This window comes from Anabrus simplex, chromosome 2 (assembly GCF_040414725.1).
Source record: "Anabrus simplex isolate iqAnaSimp1 chromosome 2, ASM4041472v1, whole genome shotgun sequence".
NCBI classification, from domain to species: domain Eukaryota; kingdom Metazoa; phylum Arthropoda; class Insecta; order Orthoptera; family Tettigoniidae; genus Anabrus; species Anabrus simplex.
Window position 1 is genome coordinate 1,001,980,785 of NC_090266.1, and position 17,591 is coordinate 1,001,998,375.

Below are 17,591 nucleotides of genomic sequence, written 5' to 3' on the forward strand. Positions count from 1 at the left end.
GAGCTACCATCAAGGCCCGTGTAACTAGAATAGCTACATTTGTTAATAATTTCTCTATGGGCTCTGATCTTAACGATATAAAGGTAAGACAGAAACATTTGCAGACTAGTATAGAGGAATACAATGAGATTCAGACACAATTAGAAGTCAATGACCCCAATGAACCTCATGATTTAGATCAAGAGGGATTTGAAGAATTCTATTTCGAATTGCAGTCAAAGATGGAAACATTATTAGAGGTTAAACCGCTGTCATCTGTTAGTGAAAGTAGTGACATAAGCCATAACAATAATAGCGATCTGAAATTGCCTGCCATTTCACTTCCTAAATTTAATGGGCCACTGTCAGAGTTCATGCATTTTCATGATACGTTTAAAAGTTTAGTAATTGATAATGATGCCCTGACAGATATTAACACATTACTGACCAGATGCTTGAGCTTGTCACATACCCTGTGGACCGGACATTTTTCTACTAAGCATACTAGGATGCACTTGATTATAAAAAGTAAATAAATATTAAACCAGTCAATATTTTATCTTTAAAGTTGGTATGGGTACTCTCCAATGCCACTAGTAATAGTGGATCTGCCTTTACAAAACCATATTCAGCGTCAATTCCTAACACATCATTAATGTTTACATCGTTGTTGTCAGAATCACTTGAATAAATAAGTACACTAGGTAAATTACGGCCTGTAGAGGCTTGAATGTCACTACCGCTATCACTCTCACATTCAGTTTCCACTAATTCATTAGACTATTTCCATTTGAACGATCATTGGCATATAATTCTTCTAAAATATCGTCGTCAGCTAACACTGTATTCCGCGGGCGCTCCATCTTGTCATTGACTGAACCGGCAGAAAGGAAGTTGACGTTTCGAAACTAAATCAAAGAATAAAAGAGGTCGTGAATAAAAGAAAAGTGGCAGATATACATCTACGATTTATTCTACTCAATGTGCACGTCCGAAATAGTTCAAGATATGGCCAAGAGATGTGACAGGAAGACCGAAAACAATGTCGTGAATAAAACAGATTTCTCGGGGCCCGTCACCTACCACTGGCGAGCGTACTATGAGATTTCTCGGGGTCCGTCACCCATGTGTTAAGAGGTATCACTATTTACTGTCGTGCTTATCAGATGAGCCACATAAGTTGATAGAGAATTTACCAGTTACACAGAATAACTTCAAATTAGCATGGGAATTGATCTGTAACCAATACAACAGTCCTAGGTTGATTCTGAATATGCATGTTAGACAGTTGTTATCGTTGCCCTCTGTCAAGAGTGATCATACAAAGGAGCTGAGGGCATTAATAAACCAAACGTGCAGTAATTAAAGTGCCATTTAAGTAATGAAGGTTCAAACCCCTTTACATGAAATTATAATGTCACATTACATTTTGGAACGAATCAGTGTTAGTCTTCGAAAACAATGGGAGGTCAAAACCTCAGGCCAACCATATCCTAAGTTGAAAGAACTAATATTATTCCTTGGAAGTACTTGTCAAACTTTAGAGCTAGTCAACACTAATAAACTAATGAATGAAAGACAATCCCAAGGAACCAGATACAGCAGTAGTAAGAAGGAAAGTGTAGGGCACGCCTTTGTGACCAAATCATCAACGTGTAACCTCTGTGATGCTCCTCATGTCTTAATCCAGTGCTTAAAATTTAGGGATATGGGAATTAAAGACAAATCAGAGTATGTAAAACGGCATAAGCTTTGTTACAATTGCTTGAAGAATGGTCATCAAACCAGCCACTGTTCCTCTCGAAACTGCAAACTGTGAAACAAAAAGCATCATACATTACTACACAAGGATACCGGTAACATTTCCCAACAACAACCATATTGTTCTTTAAAGGGAAATTACCACACCTGTGAAGTGTTGCTATCAACTGCAATTATCAGGGTTACTGACAGCCAAGGTCGCACTCATGACTGTCGCACTCTTCTGGATAGTGCCTCACAGACGAACTTCATGTTGAAAAAGCTTGCTGATAAATGAGGATTAGCTCTCAGTCAACTCCACGTTTCTATTCAAGGAATTAGCAACTCCAAATTCACATTTCATCTAGGATGTATGATTACAGCTGCCATATTGTATGTTCAGTTTTGCCTACAATTACTGGACAGCTTCTTTCTTCTCACATCGACTGTACAGATTGGCATTTACCTTCTGACATTAGCTTGGCAGATCCAAGATTCAATGAACCGGGAGAAACTGACCTACTGCTAGGAGCGAGCGTATTTCTTGAAGTTTTGCGTCCAGGCCAGTTCACCCAAGAAGGACATCCTACCATCCAGAATACTGTATTTGGTTGGGTGCTGGCAGGTTGCATACCTACTACAAACATGAGTCAGAAAAAGTCTGCCGCTATAAGTTGTGTAGCAATTCATGACTCTCTTCATACTAAGATGGAACGTTTCTGGCAACAAGAAGAGTTTCAAGGTCCTCCACTCTCTGAAGAACATTTTATGAAACACACGACTCGAGATGAAATGGGAAGACATATGGTGAAATTGCCTTTTCAAACCCAGCCAGAACATCTTGGAGATTCCTTCAACAATGCCATGCGTTGTTTCAAAAATATGGAAAGGAGACTGAAGCCCCAATCATCCATGAGGAAATCCTATGGTGAGTTCATGAATGAATATTCTGCATTAGGTCACATGGAACCCATTGAAAAAATTTGGCCGAGTCAATCATCGTACTACATTCCACATCACACTGTTATCAAGGAAGATAGTACCACCACAAAACTTCGTGTAGTATTCAATGCGTCAGCTAAATCTACTAATTCCCTCTCATTAAATGATATTCTGATGGTGGGCCCAACAGTACAAGAAGACTTGTTTTCCATTATTTTAAGATTTAGAATGCATAGATATGCTCTCACTGCAGACATTGAAAAAATGTACAGAGGAATAAAGATGCATCCAGAAGATCAAGATCTGCAAAGAATAATTTGGAGAAGCTCATATCAAGAACCTATCAAAATCTATAAATTGAACACTGTGACATACGGTACTGCAGCAGCACCTTTTCTGGCAACCAGGCGTCTTGTGCAGCTGGCTCATGACGAACAAGAAGTATATCCTTGGGCTGCAGAAATCCTGAAGAGAGACTTTTACGTGGACGACCTACTTACAGGAGTGGACACAATTCAAAACGCAGTTGAGCTGCAAAAGGAGTTGGTGAGATTGCTTCACAGCAGGGGTTTCACACTTCGAAAATGGTGTGCCAACCACCCCAAGATCACTGAAGCCATCCCTAAGGAATTTCAAGAAACTAGACTTCCATGGAGTCTTGACAGTAAAGAAGAACCCTTGGTTGTTATGGCACCCATCGAGTGATCAAATCCAATTTGTCGCCTCTATGCATACAAAAAAAAAAACTCGACAAAACGGAAAATACTGGCCAGCGTAGCCGCAATATATGACCCATTTGGCTTACTAGGTCTTGTCATACTAAGATGTAAAATAATTCTTCAACATTTGTGGGAATTACGAGTAAACCGGGATGAAACATTACGTGATGAGCTCCAAGAACAGTGGCAGCAAATACACAATACACTTTCATCTCTTAATCATATACACATTCCTCGTTATGTTCTTGGAAGTAGTAATAGCACCTGTACAGAGCTTCATGGATTTTCAGATGCTTCAGAGCAAGCCTATGGTGCTTGCATTTACTTGCAATGTGTACACACCAAAAGAGACAACTGATTCATTGTTAACTGCAAAATCTCAAGTAGAACCACGGAGAAAAGTATCCTTGCCAAGTCTTGAGCTGCGTGATGCCTTACTCCTAGCTAGGTTAATGAAGAAAGTGAAGACTGCTATCAAAGACAGAGATCATGAATTCTATTGGACTGATTCTAATATAGTCTCAGCTTGGATAGCTGGACCACCTAACTCATGGAAGACATATGTGGGAAATCGTGTTTCTGAAATACAAGAGCTGTCTGCTACAAAGAATTGGAGACATGTTCCTACTCAAGATATCCCTGCCAACGTCATTTCAAGAGGAGTTGATCCTCAAAATTTGAAGCTAACTCGGCTGTTGTGGGCGGGACGTTCATGGTTTAAGGAATCTCAAACCACTTGGCCAGAATTACAAGAAAATGAAGCAAAGGAAGTGCCAGAAAGAAAACATGTTAGTATCAGTCTACTTTCCTTGCATTTGCCATGGGAACACCTGAATTATTTCTCCTTATGGACAAGGTTATTGCAAACCCTGGCATATGTTCTAAGATTTATATACAATCTCAAATGCAGTGATACGAGACAATGTCTGACTGGAAGTCTGACAACCACAGAGCTTAATAAATCTACGAACGTCATTGTCCATACTGCTCAGCTAAGTACTTATCATAAAGACATCAAAATGCTGGCCAATAATGTGCTCAGGGTGGGCAGTAGGTTAGAGAATTCATCAGCACCCTATGATCAACGACATCCATTGATAATGCCTCCAAAGCACCATGTAACAAAACTGTTGATATTGTACGAACATCAAAGGTTATTAAATGCCGGCCCTCAACTGCTCCTTGCATCTCTAAGACAACGCTTTTGGATACCCAACGGGCAATCTGTCATCCGAAAGACCATCCATAAATGCCGTCGTTGTTTCAGACTGAAGGCTACTACAACAGAACAGCCCATGGGTCAGTTGTCTCCTGTAAGAGTTGAACCAAGTAGCCATTTTTTAATTGTGGTATAGACTATGGTGGACCATTGTACGAGGGCAGATCAGAAAATAAGTTGCACTTCCCAGTTATGGCCATTTATTACACCACCTATACAACAGCAACACGACTATAACGACACACACTGTAACGTCACTTTTCCACATAGTTTCCAAGAGACTCCAAACATTTCTGCGAACACACAACCAACTTGCCATTGCCGGATGCATAGAAATTTCCTCCAGCGTTCTGCAATCATTCGGAGACAGCGGCCTTCACCTCCTCATCGGTCTGGAAACGTTGACCACCGAGCTCCATTTTGAGCTTACCGAACAGATGAAAGTCACATGGCACTAGGTCGGGACTGTAGGGTGGATGTTGCCAGAACTCCCACTTGAAACGCTGCAGCAGTTCTCTCGTTTGGCAGGCCTTGTGAGGTGTTGCATTACAGAGCAACAAAATCACACCGGCGCTCAATTTCCCCCGGAGCTTCTCTTTAATCGCTTTACGCAACCGGTGCAACGTTTGACAATACGAAGCCACATTGATCATCGTTCCTTTCGGCATGAATTCCACGTGCAGCAAACCCTCCATGTCAAAGAACACTGTCGCCATAACCTTACCGGCTGAACCTCTGTCTTCTTTCGTTGTGGTGATGAGGGGTGCACCCATTCCATTGATGTTCGCTTCGTTTAGGAGGTGAAGTGGTGGACCCACGTTTCGTCGCCTGTGACGATTCACCGCAGAAACCTGTTGCCGTCTGGGGGATAGCGTTGCAAAAATGCCAGGGAGGATTGGAAACGTTGTCCTTGTGCTCATCGGTGAGAAGACGTGGGACCCATCTTTGACACAGCTTACGATATCCAAGGTCCTCGTGAACAATGGCGAACACACTGCCATACGACATGTTCAGTTGCGTCGCAATTTCTCTCAGTTTAATGCGCCGGTTCTGTCTAATGATCGCATTCACACTGTTGAACTTTGCACGGGTCCTGGATGTTGCGGGCCTGGCTTCGCGATGGTTATCCGTGATATCCGTGCGTCCGGCTTCAAATTGCTGACACCACTTTACGATACCTTGCCGGGAAATGGCCCGCTCCCCATACACAGCACTAATTTCACGATAAATATCCGTGCAATTCTTTCTTTAGCCCCATATGAATCGGATTGTCGCACGCACCTCATATTTGGAGTGAACGTCCAGTTGACGCGCCATTGCATTTGGCCACTATTCACACAATACTAGACGAGACACCACAGCGACCTGCCTAACAGATGTGTGGACAGTGCCTGTCCCTTTCTCCGCTGTGCCCACGTTTGCGACACACAGCGCGCTGCTGCAGCGCGTTAGTGCAACTAACCTTTTGATCCACCTACGTACATCAAGCAAGGCATGGTATGCAGAAAGGTGAAGATAAAATGTTATATTGCCTTATTTGTATGCTTGGCTATTAAAGCAATTCACCTTCAGTTGGTGAGCAGTCTTACTAGAGAGGCTTTCATGGCTGCACTACGAAGATTTTTAGCACGGAGAGGTAGATGTAGTGCCACAATGCCACCTGCTTCGTGGGTGCAAAAAATGAACTCAAGGAATTGCATGTTCTATTTAAGTCACGGAATCATCAAAGTGAAGTACTGGCCTTTGCCTCTCAAGAAGGAATTGAGTGGCATTTTGTCCCCCACTTAAGCACCACACTTTGGTGGATTGTGGGAAGCTGGGATAAAATCAGTGAAGTACCATTTAAGGAGAGTAGTGGGGAACACAGTTCTGACATTTGAAGAAATGTACACACTCCTCAGACAGATTGAAGCTTGCCTCAATTCCAGACCCATCACTCCTTTACCTAACAGCACTGATGAATTTTCCTTCTTAACACCTGGCCACTTCTTAGTAGGTGAACCTCTTATTTCCATGCCGGAGTGAGATTTGTTTCCAGGTCCAGTGTCACGTTTGTCAAGATGGGAACTCATTCAGCGATGCAGACAACAGGTGTGGAAAAGATGGTCTAGCGACTATATGTCTCAACTTCAGCAACGCAGTAAATGGTCTACAAGACTACCCAGTCTACAAGCTGGTACATTGGTAATCGTGAAGGAGGACAATTTACCCCCACTTGTGAAGTAATTGACATGGTTCATCCTGGGGCTGATAATAATAATTAATGTAATTTGTTTTACGCCCCACTAACTACTCTTTTACGGTTTTCGGAGACGCCGAGGTGCCGGAATTTAGACCCGCAGGAGTTCTCTTACGTGCCAGTAAATCTACCGACACGAGGCTGACGTATTTGAGCACCTTCAAATACCACCGGACTGAGCCAGGATCTAACCTGCCAAGTTGCCTGGGGCTGATGGGCAAGTCCATGTTGTATCAGTGTGCACTCCAAAGAGTGTGTGCAAATGTGCTATTACAAAACTTTGTGTGTTTCCTCAAGAATAATTTGTTCAGTATCATTTTAAATTGTTCTTTTAACTTTTCAAATATCCTGAACCATTTTCTTGCTCTTGTATGTTCCTTCCTTGTTATTTATTTGAAGATTTATTGATTCTGGTTACGTAATTTGTTCTGCGATCTAAGATTGATACACGTTCTTTGGATTGTTATTTATTTTATTTGGATCTTGTTATTCTTATGTTTTTATGTGAAAATAAACATGGCTCGGCACAAAACAGTCAGCGATCTACCCCTTTCTAGAAAACTGGAATTGATTGTCTTGTCACCTAGTGGGATGAATGTATTAATACTTTTGGTAATTACTTTTGAATAAAACTATTCCATGATCACATTGTAGCGGATGTTCGGTTTTCATTTGACTGCCCCTTATACTGTATATTAAGTCACGTATAATTTAATACTTCAGACAAAATGCTGTAAAGTAAAAATGTAGCTTCTCTGTCTCTTACAGATAATTTCAATCACTATTCACAGTACCATATTCTCTGTAACTTATATGATAATACTTTTCTCAAAATATTACACACTTTTCATTTTTATAGCAAATGTCTTGGTGGATCAGTGGTAGAGAGTCTGACTCATTATCTGAAGTTTGTGGGTTTGATGCTGGCTGGGATATTTGAATTTTGAAGGATGGTCAAACATCTTGACACTCCATGCCGTCATCGGCAAGTTGGCGCCATGCAATCACACCCGACAGAAGTTAACTCAGCCAAAGTATCCATTCAAGTAGAATTCCGTTTTTGCTGCTAAACAGCACAATTGGAATATCAAAAAAGGTGGGCATGTTGCCTAGACAGCACCACTTCAGAAGAGCTGCACAACGGTAGTCGAGGCCATTTGATGATGATTATTATTATTATTATTATTATTTGGATAGCAAAGCAGAACACTGTCAGGATCCTTCAGCGAGTGATCAGCGTCCCAACACATTCCTTATTATATTTACATAATGCATCATACCACCAACCACCACAGAAACACCCAATAGCCAATATATCCTTCCATCATTACCAGAGAACGGATTTATATGTACTAATAATTAATGAAATATGTACATATATATTTATTGCCGTGGCCACCAAATTAGGCGGGTTAGAGGAATTACGCTGTTGCCAAGGTTATGTAGCAACTGGCGAAGAAATGTCTAACTGAACACATCATTTCGGAGAGCGAGGCAAGTTGTTCTCTCTCAAGCTCCTGATGTTACTTCATATAACATTTCAAAACAAATTATACTACAAGCTTCAGAAAAGACTGCTGATTTCAGTGGTATAACTATTTTCCATATAAAGCACTTCAAATAACTATTAAAAATAAAATCTTGAACGTGCAAATTTAAATCCGTAGAATCATGTATTGAAAATTTCAGTAAGCGGCCAAGTTTTTATTTCTTCAGCCAATAAAATTTTGTCTGCGGGAAAAGTGTAAAAAACTGCCTGACATATTTTTTATCTGAAACATATTTCCATGAGTTTTGTAGTTTTCCTGGAAAATGGCCTGAAAAGCGATCATGTAAATGTCGCTGGCTGAGGCAGTTTGGGACACACGCACCAGCACAGGCTGCAGGATGCCTTAAATACTTTCGGATTACATATTAATCCGTATCAGTTTTATTACATTATAACTTTAAATATCTGAATACTGTATATTATACTGAGTAATATGGAAAAAGAACTACTTAAGAGAATAGGTTAACATTAATTTACAATGAATTAAGAATCTGTTTCTAGCTTCAAGGCAGTCTAAGATTTCTTAGTCACCGTCATCACACATCTCACTATCTGTCGAGTCGTCATTTACACTGATGATGAATGGCTCCATTCTTTCGTCCCTTACTATTTCCTTGGCCCAATTGTCTGTTTGAAGATTTTCCGCATGATTGAAGCACTTTTCCCAATCTGCAGCAGTCTCACAGTTGATGGCTTCTGACATGAATTTTTCTACGTCCTTTATTATGTCTTGGTCCTCTCTGCCACTTCTGTCTTGACTTGAGCTCAAATCAATTCACATTCACTATCCATTTTAACTGCACTTACGATGCGAGCTCAACAGATGCATGACAGCGAATGACTCAGGTAAGGTGGTCTGGAGCAGATGGGATTCAACTACACAGCACTGTACGATCAGCGTTGCCAATCTGTGCTCGAAGGTAAGCGACTCTCGACCATCTGTCGCTTTGCCGTTCCCATATCTGACCACAGCGCAGTTTTCCTCACCCGCCTAATTTGGTGTAGTGGTTAGTGTGATTAGCTGCTACCCCCGGAGGCCCGGGTTAGATTCCCGGCTCTGCCACAAAATTTGAAAAGTGGTACGAGGGCTGGAACGGGGTCCACTCAGCCTTGGGAGGTCAACTGAGTAGAAGTGCGTTGGATTCCCCCCTTCAGCCATCCTGGACGTGGTTTTCCGTAGTTTCCCACTTCCCCTCCAGCAAAATGCCGGGATGGTACCCAACTTCAGGCCATGGCCGCTTCCTTCCCTCTTCTCTGTCTATCCCTTCCACTCTTCCCACCCCACCGCAAGGCCCCTGTTCAGCACAGCAGGTGAGGCCGCCTAGGCGAGGTACTGGTCATCCTCCCCAGTTTCAGTATCCCGACCTAGAGTCTGAAGCTCCACGATACAGCCCTTGAGGCGGCAGAGGTGGGATCCCTCGCTTAGTCCGAGGGAAAAACCGACCTTGGAGGGTAAACAGATAAAGAAGAAGATATATGGACTTAAGGTAAACTGATAAAGAAGAAGATATATGGACTTAAAATTACACATATAACATTAATTTCTATTTAATATCCAAGTTTAAAGAAGCTAAACAAAGTAGATCTACATGAAACATAATGTTGCACTTCTCATTTTAATATATTTGAAGAACACACAATCTTTTATTCTCTGTTACCAAAACAATGGATTACAAAATGTTTTAAGTGCTGAAAAGTGAATCTTTTCCTATTATCTCTAAGGACAGATTTATATTGATTGAAATTGCGTTCAACATAGGAAGAGGTAATGGGGGCATAATTCAACTTCACAATATCTGCTGGGGTTAAATCCAATGTTAATTTTACACTTAAATCTCAACACAGCATTGCAGCAACCTTTGTCATTTCTTCATATCCAGGGTTCTTTGAAAGTACAGTAGTCATCTTCATGTTTGCTACATCTGCAACTTTACCTGTACCACGATTCAGTTGTTCCACAGTTTTATTCACAATTTCACAACTTTCAGAAAGTGAAAGATGTGAGGTTTGGAGCGTTTTCAGTGTTTTTGTGATGCATGAAAAATTATGCTGAATGTAACATAAGTCATTTCTCACACTTGTATCACAAACAACTGTTTTTGCGTCTTCAATTGAGGCTGTACCTTCAGAGTCCATGGCATGCAGAACATTCTTAATACAGTGTATATATTCAACATAGTATTCAACTGCTTGCAGCCACGTACCCCACCTAGTTAGAAGTGGCTTAGGCGGCAATGGAATCTCTGGATACATTTCTTTCAAAAGATGAACTCTTCTGTGGGCTTTGAGAAAAAACATTTTCACTGACAAAATCAATAAATCTACTTTGGGGTAACTGCCTCTTACCACTTCTGCCACATGATGAAAAGCATGTGCTACACATGTTAAATGAGTCATCTTAGGATATACAACACATAATGCTTCTCCGGCTTTTATCATATAAGGTGCGGCATCGCTAATAAAAAGTACCACTTTAACACCCTGTGGCCGGAGGATACCCATACCCTCATTAAACAGTTTTGCTATATTTTTTTTATTGCACTTTTCTAGAACATCACAGAGTAAGAAAATCCGTTTACAATAATCTTCGCTTAACAAACCAATTATTACGTTGCCAATCAGCCTGCCTTCTTTGCCTGTTGTCTCATCAATAGAAACCCAAATTGGACCGCCTTTAATCTCTTGCCTTATCTTCCGAACAGTTTCATAGTATATGGCTGAACAGTATGTTTTTCTGAACGTTGACTCATCCGGGATGGATTGTTTAGTATATTTCTCGAGGAATTCCCTGAAGCACTGATTATTCAGTTTGAAGAGAGGTATGTCAGCAGAGATGAGAGCACGGTGGAGATCGGTGTTGAACTCAGACGTTACACTGGAAGTTGCTGGTTGTGTCAGAAACAAATGTCTCTGCTAGGAATATCGTTGTTTGTTAGCCTGGTGTTTACTGGTTGAAACGTGCTGATGCACAAGGAACCTTTGAGTAGATGTAACTGTACAATGACACAAATTACAAAATAATATCTTACTGTCAGTTGATAAACCATCTTCTTTAAATTCTGATAAGTTAACTTTTCAATTTTAAACTGGTTGACTGAGCTACTTTAGGCATATTGTAACAACGTTAATGTCTTCAATGAATATCAATATACAACTGCACACACTGAACATACAAGAACACTATGATCCGTCTGACTGCTAATTCAATCTGTGAATGACTGGTAGTGAACTACAGTAGATGGAGTTATGAAGCAATCGAAGGGAATGCCCGTATTACAAACTAAACCGGAAACCACTAGCATATCGTCGATGAATGAGATTTCCCTAGTTACAAAATTATGGCACAAACACAGTCGACCAAGCTCGATAGCTGCAGTCGCTTAAGTGCGGCCAGTATTCGGGAGATAGTAGGTTCGAAACCCACTGTCCCATTTTCACACCAGGCAAATGCTGGGGCTGTACCTTAATTAAGGCCACGGCCGCTTCCTTCCCACTCCTAGCCCTTCCCTGTCCCATCGTCGCCATAATACGTATCTGTGTCGGTGCGACGTAAAGCAAAAAAAAAAAAAAAAAAAAAACAGTCGATGGTATGTAATGCACCTTATCAGTGCTGAAAGTGTGATTCAGATAGTCACGGTACTGACTGGCTGATCTCCACCACTTCCGGGCTCAACCCCTCTCTTTCTTCGCACCGCTTATCAGCTTATTCTATCAGCCCAGACGTGGACAGGCATGATAATGACCTGCACACCAGTTAAAATATTAATTTTTCAAATATAGATTTTTAATTTATTTCTCTATTACTGAGAGGACTGCTAATTAATACTTTTTAGCCAAAATATGGACTATATTGATTTTAATGACAAAGAATATGGAACATATGTACTAGACTCCAAAATATGGAAAAATATGGAAAATGAATACTCCATTTTTCAACTCCACACGTCATTATTCGTATAGATAAAGCAAAATATAATAAATTTTAGCTTCCTAAAGAGATATGTATTTACACATAAATCCGTTCCCTGATCGTTACTTTAGCCCTGTAGATAAGACTTTCACACACGCGGAACGACTGTCGTTTGTTTATACGCCCGCGACCTTCTCGGGAAGGAAGGTGTCAAGCAGTGCTCTGTGCTGCCAAACTCTGTACTTAGGAACTAATGAGTGAGTGGTGCTTCGATAGCTGGTGGTGGTGATTGTTACACGATTGGTGAGGACTTGTTCTTGCCGTGCAGATGGTTAGGATAGGATCTGGACAAAACCAGTGATATAGGGACAAGCAAAGGGGTTCTGGGGGCGTACGCCCCCATATCACAAGCCGCGAAGCGGCCCTAGGCCTCTAGTTTAATGAGGAACATGATTGGTCTGGACTGGTTCTTGCCGTGCTGATGGTTAGGATAGGATCACCCTCCTGTGCATACGCAGAATATAGAAAACCGGTGGCGTTATCTGAAACACGAGAGCTACTCGGTTCTGGGATTCGGCAAGAGGAAACTATTTTTCCTCGGTTATCTTGCTTAATCTCTCAAGAGCTCGCTCTCCTTAAACGTCCGGATGCACGAATTCCTCAAGGCTGCAGCAACATTCTACCCTCCTCTAGGCCTAAATTAACGTAAGGTACACATAACTCTATTGCTGTTCTGTATTGTACATTGTTTCCTTAACATGTTACATTTTCTTGCACTTTTATTGTGCTGGGTTTGGTAACAGATTGTGATTAACCTCATTGACGGGAATGAGATCATGTGCCACTTTACGCTGGCCAATAGGAATGCAAGTAGCTTCTTCAGAAATGAAAATGGCATATAATACTCTTCATTAGGTTATAAAAGTAAATGTAGTTCTTGGGGAGGGATAGTGGTTCCTGGACATCACAATGAACACAACTCTTGGTATAACTTTTCCTTCCACAGCCCAGAGTTTTTAACATTATAACGAAGCGAAAATAATGCAAATCTTACTTGGAATTCCTTTTAGAGGAGAGATGTGTTCACTCCAATGTCTAGGAACCCACTATCCCGCCACGAGAAGTACATTTAATTTTATGACCTACTAAGAGCAGCACCCGCCATCGGCCATGGCTAAAGTAACTACTTGCATTCTCATTGGTCAACCTGAACAGAATGCGACGTCATTCAATCAATGCTGACAAATATATTGCGTTACCAACCCTGGCTGAATAAAAGCACAAAGAATAAACACCATGTAAAGGAAACAATGTGAAATACACAACAGCAGTAATTTAATTTAATACTTACGTTAAATGGTCTTGTCCAGGTTCTATCCTAACCGTCCGCATGTCAGGCCAATCGTGTTTCCACACGGAACTAGAGGCCTAGGGCCGATTTGCGGCTTCCAACCGTCCAGACCAATGGTCTTGTCCATGGCAAGAATCCTAACCGTCCAGACCAATCGTACTGTCCACGGCAAGAATCCCAACCGTCCAGACCAATCGTGTTTCCTCACGAAACTAGTGGCCTGGGGCCGCTTCGCGGCTTCTAACCGTCCAGCCCAGTGGTCTTGTCCGTGGCAAGAATCCTAACCGTCCAGACCAATCGTCTTGTCCGTGGCAAGAATCCTAACCGTCCAGACCAATCATCTTTCGTCCGGACCAATCTTGTTTCCTCATGAAACTAGGGGCCTAGGGCCGCTTCTAACCGTCCAGACCAGTGGTCTTGTCCACGGCAAGAATCCTAACTGTCCAGACAAATCATCTTCCGTCTAGATAAATCGTCTTCCATCCAGACCAATCATGTTACCTCACGAAACTAGGGGCCTAGGGCCGCATTGCAGCTTTTAACCGTCCAGACCAAGGGTCTTGTCCAGATCCTATCCTAACCATCCGCACAGCAAGAATCAATCCAGACCATAGGTCTAACCACTGTAACAATAATCACTACCACCTAACTACAGAGGTTGGCAGCACTCAGCGCCTCTTGACAACTTCCTTCCCGAGCGTGTAAACAAACGACAGTCGTTCCACGCGCAGCTGAATGTAGCAAGTGCTGGGCTGCGGAAGGTAAAATTATAATCCTCTCTCCTCTGAAATGCATTCCAAGTGAAATTTAATTAATTTCCACTTACTTATAACTTTAAAAAAAAGCTTGTCTCCAGAGCTGGAGTTTTACCGAAAATATGTGATAAAACCACTCCTAAAGAGAGAAAAGGAAAACAAATCCATGCTTAGATTTATAAGTATGTGCAGACACTGCTCTTTACAGGAATTAATAATAATAATAATAATAATAATAATAAATACATATCTTTCAGTCTACCAACAAAAACCACTCCAGTTGAAAGAAATAAGCTCAATGTACTGCCTAAGATCAATTTATACACATCAAGCTACCAAACTTTTCAATCATGGTGAACAATTAAGCGCTCAAAATAGAAGGTGGACTTCATCTTTACCGGAGTCCAGTACTAACAATAATAATTTTTAAATTTACTCAACGAGCCAAGAAATTGTTCATATCTGATCCAATTCTCTCTATACAAGAAGGTTCCCAACTACTTAAAGAAAATTAATTCAAAAACTGACCTGAAGAAAATACATTCCAAAAGTAGGTAAGACAGCCTTTTAAGGTTATGATTGTAACTATCATTATAACATTAAATACACTACACAGCTCACTATTTTACCCGAGCACAAGCCGGATGAACTCTAAGACTACAAAGGTGATCACCAAAATAAGCAATTAAGTAAGTGAACCCACGGTAATGAGAACATTAACATTTATATATACCATGTATAGGAAAATAAAAAACAAAATTGATAGGGCCACAAAAAAAAATCTTGCACAAATTGAGTAACACATTATAATGTGTGGGAATGCAGAAATACCATCAATTACTTTTTGTAATATGATAATGTTCCAATTAGCCCGGGTTCCCATATACCACGAAAAATACTCACAATAATAAAGCAATCAATCCCTTCAGCGGTATAAGGCCCCACAATAGACCTATGACGATTCCCAAGGCTTGCCGTGACCAATAAATAACGTCTAGAAACTCCTCCTGCAATAAATCACCAAACATAACCTCACACAGCCACAAAAATATTAAAATATATACAATAAATTACCACTGTATTTACTTTGTCCGGCCACTCAGAATTTGAAATAAATGCTCTTGACCACACGGACTCCAGGCTTTTAGAGGACGTCGCTTGTTTCTCGTAATTCTTTTGCCGCAACATTATAAGCTATGCGAACAACGTGAATGATAAAAACCAGGAGAGAGAGCCAGCAGAACCAAACAGAACTTCTTCTTCTTCTGCTACTTCTGTTCTGTTCGTGAAGTTGATTTGGGCTCGTTATTTCACCCAGACACTATACTGTATTGGTAGTAAGAACAAGAATAGGAGTCATCATCTGCGCATACTTTAGACCGGATTGCAGCTCAGTAGATATAATAGACAACATTCAGAAAGCATTTGATAGTATTACTAACAACCCCAATGTAATTTTAGCAGGTGATTTTAACTGCCCCTTAAGGCCGGTCTCCACTGTTTAACATTTAACACCAACATGTTAAATTTAACATGTTACAGTTGACATGTATATTGTGATTGTGTCTTCCAATTGACTTTGCATGTTAACTCAGAATGTTGAGTTAACACTTTTAACATGTTGGCGTGTTTTCCGCTCCAAGTGGAAAACATGTCAAGTCAATTCGTTGTTCGTGCGTTGTCGGCACAGCTTCGGCAACTTCCATGATGTTTCCATGCCAACACATAACCTAAACGATGCAAACGACGTGCTCCTCATGAAGTTGGATTATAATTACAACACTCCGCAATACTCCTTCTCTTTGTTATAAGCTACAAATACAGTACACGCACGTGTGTCGTTCTCTCTGCACTACTAAAATGTCAGAAATGGGGTAGAGCAAGGAGATTACTCTGGACTTAATTAATGATATAATAGAAAGGCCTTATTTGTGGGATGTCTCATCAGAGGAATACAGATATAAAGCGAAGAAAGCCGACAGTTTCCAGGAACTCGAAAATATCTATAATTGTTCCCGCGAGTAAATCGAAAAAAAAAACTAGCGTCCCTCCGCTCCCAGTACAGTCGAGAATTGCAGAAAGTTCAGAAAAGTCGGTAGTCGGGAGCGGACGAAGTTTGTACCCTGTACTTCAAAGTGGTTTGCTTTTGAAGCTATGAGCAGAGTGAGGGGAGGAAATGTGCCTAATAAAACTGAATTTCTAAATCATAACAAGAAGCAACAGTGGCAATAACAAAGGCCAATTCCTCTTCATCTGAGTCCATTGTCGTTATTTAAAAATACTAGACACCATCTAAATGTATTACCATAAATTGATATGATGAACTACCTGTATATAAACAAAGGATGTCAAGTTTAACATGTTTATTAAGTGTGGACACAATGTTAAATGAAACAGTTTTTGACATTTAACATTTAACATGCTGATGGTGTCACCAATTAACATTTAACACTTTTAACATTTAACATGTTGTTGTTAAATGTTAATCAGTGGAGACCGGCCTTTAGACAGACCAAGCAGAAAAACAGAGTTAGTTCTGGAATACTTAACTGAAGTAGGACTAACATTAGTGAATGACCGGAAAACGCAAACATACATCTGCCACAACGGAGGAAGCGCAATAGATCTAGTCCTGGTAAAGGGCATAGAGGTGCAGTCCCAAACTCTTCTCACAACTACTGATGGCGCACTAATAAGAAAGCACATTCCAGTGATCACAAACGTGTACTGCAGTCCAGCTATAGAGACAAGACATAGTAATGAAAAGAAACTAAAGAGATGTCTAAATGTATCTCTACTACAGGAAAACTCAAATGAAACTGAGCGTATGCTCCAAGAAATCAGAGCAGGAAAGATCGATGAAGCGGCACTTCTCCTAGAGGACTACATAAAAGAAGCGACCGAATCGTGGAATGGTAATCGCAAAGCCAAAGAATGGTTCGACAGTGAGTGCTTCCAAGTAAGACAGGCAACTTTGAAGAAAATGCGAGTAGCCAGACAAAGTATGGACGTCGTCCACCTAGCAGAATATCAAGCCGCTAGAAAGACATATAAAACTCTTTTAAAGGATAAGAAAGCCAGTTACATAGAAGCACAATATCAGGCGCTAATGAAGGAAATCAAGGAAAACCCGTACAAAGCAGTGCGCCCGCGCCAACCAAGATTCCCAGCAGACATACCAATGGAGA

The 17,591-nt window shown here is 40.9% G+C and overlaps 1 protein-coding gene across 1 annotated transcript in view; it reads right to left on the bottom strand.

The window, feature by feature from the left end:
• Nucleotides 1–15,679, bottom strand: part of LOC136864629 (GEL complex subunit OPTI) — a 91,995-nt gene extending 76,316 nt beyond the window's left edge. Inside the window, exons 1-2 of the mRNA XM_067141875.2 lie at nucleotides 15,490–15,679; nucleotides 15,307–15,410 (exon numbers count right to left, since the gene is read on the bottom strand). Of these exons, the coding sequence (XP_066997976.1) occupies nucleotides 15,307–15,410; nucleotides 15,490–15,591 (206 nt within the window). The 5' untranslated portion in view covers nucleotides 15,592–15,679. The remainder of the gene's footprint in view (nucleotides 1–15,306; nucleotides 15,411–15,489) is intronic.
• Between the last annotated feature and the right edge of the window lie 1,912 nt (nucleotides 15,680–17,591).